The sequence below is a fragment of the Oncorhynchus kisutch genome, linkage group LG9 (genome assembly GCF_002021735.2).
Source record: "Oncorhynchus kisutch isolate 150728-3 linkage group LG9, Okis_V2, whole genome shotgun sequence".
Lineage (NCBI taxonomy): Eukaryota > Metazoa > Chordata > Actinopteri > Salmoniformes > Salmonidae > Oncorhynchus > Oncorhynchus kisutch.
Genome location: NC_034182.2, coordinates 11,561,665 through 11,567,664, shown reverse-complemented (window position 1 = coordinate 11,567,664; position 6,000 = coordinate 11,561,665). Strand labels below are relative to the sequence as shown.

General features: G+C 39.9%; 1 protein-coding gene across 2 annotated transcripts in view; it reads right to left on the bottom strand.

Moving 5' to 3' along the window:
• Positions 1–1,591: 1,591 nt before the first annotated feature.
• LOC109896314 (solute carrier organic anion transporter family member 1C1) overlaps positions 1,592–6,000 on the bottom strand; it is a 68,770-nt gene continuing 64,361 nt past the window's right edge. For both annotated transcript variants that reach the window (XM_031831877.1, XM_031831879.1), the window contains exon 15: positions 1,592–4,955. In XM_031831877.1, the coding sequence (XP_031687737.1) occupies positions 4,715–4,955 (241 nt within the window). In that variant the 3' untranslated portion in view covers positions 1,592–4,714. The remainder of the gene's footprint in view (positions 4,956–6,000) is intronic.

Sequence of the window (6,000 nt, the reverse complement as noted above, 5' to 3'; positions counted from 1 at the left end):
TCTACATGCTTTGTAAGTAGGAAAACCTGCAAAGTCGACAGTGTATCAAATACTTGTTCTCCCCACTGTATATATTTTACCTTAGCAGCTAGGCATATTACAGATGAGTTGTTTATGTTTTGTTAAACAAAATTAGAATTGAGTTGATATGGGTAGAGAAGCTATATTGAGTGATTTTTGTTGTTGAATATTTGATATCAATGCCGATGTTCTGTTTTCAGTCCTCTGAAGATATTCTATGTATTTAGATGTTAAGGGATTTGTGAATATTACACAGGTCGGTCTAGGTTGAAAATCCAATGTGGGGTCATGATTTTCTGTTTTGTAATAAGGTTCCCGAGTGGGCTCCCGAGTGGTGCACCGGTCTATGGTACTGCATCTCAGTGCTTGAGGGGTCACTACAGATACCCTGGTTGGAATCCAGGCTGTATCACAACCAGCCGTGATTGGGAGTACCATAGGGCGGCGCATAATTGGCCCAGCGTCGTCTGGGTCTGGCCGGTGTAGGCCGTCATTGTAAATAAGAATTGGTTCTTAACTGACTTGCCTAGTTATATAAAGTTTAAATTAATAAAATGAGGATTTTCAAACAGTTACAAGTGGGATTAGATTCCTATTCCCTCTTCTCACTCTCAGACCCCCTGTAGTGTGTCACATACAACTGTGAAGATTGTATAGACTAATACAACCAGAGAGTATGACTGTCTCAGCCCAGGGGTTTGGTTGGGTGGACTGGGTCTGCACTTGAAGTGGGATTGACAAACAAGTCTTACTCTAGCCCCCATGCCTTAAGCACTTACCTCCCCCAAGTACTTTACATTCAATTCCAATACTAGGGAACAGAAGCTTCCCTGACAGTATAAGTGCCTTTCAGACCACTGTAGATATATTTTCTCATTGCGAGTACAAAAATATGCTTCGAGTAAGAAAGTGTTGCAATATTTCAGTATGGCTCACTATTAAATGTAATTATTATTATTTATTTATTTTTGTGTGTGTGTGTGTGGGGGGGGGGGGGGGGGGGGGTTCTCCACCTTCAATCATGTTATCCCATATTAAAAATGTTTTATTATTGTGTAACATTTACAAGATATTCTCTTTGTTTAATCGAAGAAATACCCCCCAAAAAATTAAGCGAGTGAGAAATGACATCCATTTCATTTCATTTGCTTCACAAAACAAAGCGATTCAAAATAAAAGTTTCTTGGTATCTCTTTGCCAAATCAACATATATTTGGTCCACCAACCCAAGTGATTGAACTATTCACCTGTATAATATAAAGACATGTTTATTCACTAATTTAGGAACAACCTGAGAATTGACCATGGTGTTTTTGTTCAGAGATTTTGGCACATTAAGGGCTCTATTCAATCAGTATTGCGGGAAATTCCGCGTCAGTGTGTTTAAAATATAAAGGCAATATTCCAACTGTAGTGGCGACTGCATACATGGTAAACGCTGCTCAATCGGAAATGACCTTTACATTTCTCTCGCGCAATTGTAAAGCTTCAGCGATACAGATTAAATAGAGCCCTAAAACTTTCAAACATACGTACACAATTTATACACACTCAGACAGACTGACCAATAAATTATGCAAATGTGCTTTACTTCTCATAATGAATATGGCACCTACAGTGGATAGTCACTGATGGTAGACAGTGTAGTGGTCCAGTGGATGTGCATTTTATATCTATAATGATCTTTGAGTTGTTAATTGTATCACAATTCATTGTAATAATACTGACATTTTCAAGTCCGAGATGGATTTACTACCAGTATGCAATACTGCCACCTAGTGGATTTGATCAGAACTGAAATAGGAACATTCCTGCTACACACCTTAGGCAGAGAACAGCTAAGGTAAACTGGCACAGTGGCATCTCCTGTAGCATAACAGTCACACAGACATGATGAACAGTAGCCCTGTTTATACCTGGTGCTAATGTGTCCTTTGTCCTGATTTTGTCAACATTCTGATTGTGCCCACATTTTTAGACCGGTGTAGACAATTAAAAGGTGTATTGTGATCAGATCTTACACAGCAAATTCTCCAGTGTTAAATCAACACTGAGAATGTTACATTTAACACTGGTGCAATGTCTATACCAGTCCACACTTTTCAGTGTTAAATTAACACACTGCTTAGTGTAAAGCATTATTTGCATATTTCCCAGAGTGCCTTGCCTTTCAAGTGAATTGCAGAGATACCACCCATGACTGTATTTCTTAGTGACAGAGACATGGTTGTTGCATTCATCTGTTTTCAGTCCCGTAGCCTTCACTTTACATGGAAAATCAGGCCTGCACGTCACATAATGCTGTGATGTGTAATTCCTCTTGTAATCCAGCCAGAGTGGGGATAGCCAACATTTGGAATTTTTGTTCACCGATTACTGGTTTGGGAAGGATAAGAGATGAGACAACCTAAAGAATTGAAACTGTAACAACCATTTCAGTGCCGGGTACAATAAGTCCAAGTAACATATTTGATTAGTTTAGAAAAATGCATGTTATATTTGAGTTGAATCAAACTATTTAATCAATAAATGTACATGCAAAAACAGAGATATCGAAACAAACAATTCCAAGAAATCTACCTGCAGTAGAGCATGCTGGGAAATATGATACTGATGGGTGTGGTTTTGGTTTACCACTGGTTATTAATTAATACCAACAGCGGGTTTCTTTTAAACCACTGAGTGTTAAATTTACCACCTGAATCAACACTACAAATGTTAAACAGAAATATCAACACTAGGTAACACTAACCAATTTGCTGTGTATACGTGTAAAACAGACAAGATCAGGACAATATCAGCACGAAGGGTGCATGTTAGAACCAAGTATAAAAAGGGCTATTGAGATCACAATTTGGCAATGTTACAGTAGAGAAACGCAGAATGTCTGACATTCTCTTTCAACAGATTGAGGCTGTCTAACAATATTATAATGTAGACGACCTTGAGAGTTGTTACAAAAATACTCAGTGACCGAAACTGGACTCTTGCTGCAGTAAAAACAATTAACCAATGGTTAACAAATCCAATTAAATACTTTCTTTGTACCAACAACAAAGATGACATTCTATGTAATTACATTTGTGGTTTTGTAAAATACAGCAGGTACATCTATGAAATACTTCAGTTATATCAAAAACATATACAGCTGAAATCGAAAGTTTACATACACTTAGGTCGGAGTCATTAAAACTCGTTTTTCAACCACTCACCCAAACTATAGGTTTGGCAAGTCGGTTAGGACATCTGCTTTGTGCATGACACAAATAATCTTTCCAGCAATTGTTTACAGACAGATTATTTCACTTATAATTGACTGTATCACAATTCCAGTGGGTCAGAAGTTTACATACACTAAGTTGACTGTGCCTTTAAACAGCTTGGGAAATTCCAGAAAATTATGTAATGGCTTTAGAAGCTTCTGATAGGCTAATTGACATAATTTGAGTCAATTGGAGGTGTACCTGTGGATGTATTTCAAGGCCTACCTTCAAACTCAGTGCCTCTTGGCTTGACATCATGGGAAAATCAAAAGAAATCAGCCAAGACCTCAGAAAACAAATTGTAGACCTCCACAAATCTGGTTCATCCTTGGGAGCAATTTCCAAACGCCTGAAGGTATAACCTGAAAGGCCACTCAGCAAGGAAGAGGCCACTGCTCCAAAACCACCATAAAAAAGCCAGACTACAGCTTACAACAGCACATCGGGACAAAGATTGTACTTTTTGGAGAAATATCCTCTGTTCTGATGAAACAAAATAGAACTGTTTGGCCATAATGACCATCGTTATGTTTGGAGGAAAAAGGGGGAGGATTGCAAGCCGAAGAACACCATCCCAACCGTGAGGCACGGGGGTGGCAGCATCATGTTGTGGGGGTGCTTTGCTGCAGGAAGGACTGGTGCACATCACAAAATAGATGGAAAATTACGTGGATGGAAAATTGTGGATATATTGAAGCAACATCTCAAGACATCATACATGAAGTTAAAGCTTGGTCGCAAATGGGTCTTCCAAATGGACAATGACCCAAGCATACTTACAAAGTTGTGGCAAAATGGCTTAAGGACAACAAAGTCAAGGTACTGGAGTGGCCATCACAAAGCCCTGACCTCAATCCTATTGAAAATGTGTGGGCAGAACTGAAAAAGTGTGTGCGAGCAAGGAGGCCTACAAACCTGACTCAGTTACACAAGCTCTGTCAGGAGGAATGGGACAAAGTTCACTCAATTTATTGTGGGAAGCTTGTGGAAGGTTACCCGAAATGTTTGACCCAAGTTAAACAATTTAAAGGCAATGCTACCAAATACTAATTGAGTGTATGTAAACTTCTGACCCACTGGGAATGTGATGAAATAAATAAAAGCTGAAGTAAATCATTCTCTCTACTATTATTCTGACATTTCACATTCTTAAAATAAAGTGCTGACCTAAGACAGGGAATTTTTACTAGGATTAAATGTCAGGAATTGTGAAAAACTGAGTTTAAATGTATTTGGCTAAGGTGTATGTAAACTTCCGACTTCAACTGTATATTTTTAAATATACATAACCTAGACAGGTACAGTACAAATACATCATTTATGTTCTATGAGATGAGATGGTCAGGCACAGCCCGTTGTTGGTTCCTGCAAATCTAGTGTTTGTGTGTGTCTGAGTAACGTGAGGGATCAGGGGAGATTGTCTCAAACTGTCACAGCCGTGTCTCTCTCTCTGTGTTGTTGTAGTCTGTTGTGGAAGTCTGTAGCGATTGGTCTGAGTTGGAGGCTAGGACCTCCTCTTTCCTGAGTGCCTCCAGTTCTGCTCCGCCATTGGCCACTTGGTGGGCGCTGCATTCCTCTCTCCGCAGGTGTTGTTTGAGCAGCACGAATCCCAGTATACACAGCAGAAAGGAAACTGTCCTCAGGCCCATAGTCAGACCCAGGTAAGCTATCCTGAGGAGAGAGAGACCAAGGGATACACACACTCAGAGACTTGACATTACACTGGTGCTTCCAAGTGGCAAGTCTACTGGTGTTGCCTTCCATATTGGCTTGAAAATCAATGTTCAGCATCTGATGTTATAGAGGGTACGCCTCTCCAACATTATCACTTTGAAGTAAGTGTGTTGTCTGTGTTTGATTGTTTATCAGGCTTGACCAGGGCCCTGTTTCAGAAAGCAGGTTTAGTGAAAACTCAGTTAGTTGACTCAGAGTTAAAGGAAACTCTGGGTTTACGGTTTCACAAAGCCAGTTCAGCTTAACTCTGAGTCAGTTACTATGGCAACATACTCTGTGAAGCTAACCTGCTCACTGGCAGGTTTTCTTCAACTAACCCAGAGTTTCTCCTCTTTAGCTGAAGTCTGCAGACTGAAGGAGGTGTCAGACATGGCGAGTCCTTTTCTTGAAGAGCCAGTTGTTATTGAAGCACAAACACTGCAGAAGTCTCTGTCAGGAGAGGGTGATCAGACCCCGCTTGGATGTTTTATCCTTCTCTGATGATTATCTGTGGGCTTTTCCATTTTTCTGCACAATCGATCATTCATCTGAACAATATTCTCAGCCCTCATATTGTTCATATGACACATCGTGGACATGTTCTCAGTTCGGAACAAATTCTTTGTGTTGCACTTTGCCAACGGGAGTTTTCTATATAACATCGGTGACGCTGAGCATATTTCCAAGGCAACCGCCTGTCAGGCTGTCAGAAATGTGACTCTTGCAGTGAAACGTTTACTGTACACTTTTGTGGTGTTCCCAAGTCACAGACCCACAAGACTCATCAAAGAAGAATTACACAGAATTGCCGGTATCAGTCTAAGCAATTATTTATTTATTTAGTATGAAGCTTTGAGACCTCTAGCACTAATCAGTTAAGTTGATATATTTTAGGGTTTCCAGGTGTGATTGGCTGCATAGATGACACTCATTCCTATCACAGCTCCTTCAGTAAAATGAAGGAGATTATGTGAATAGGAGGTTTTACAACAGCATTTAATGG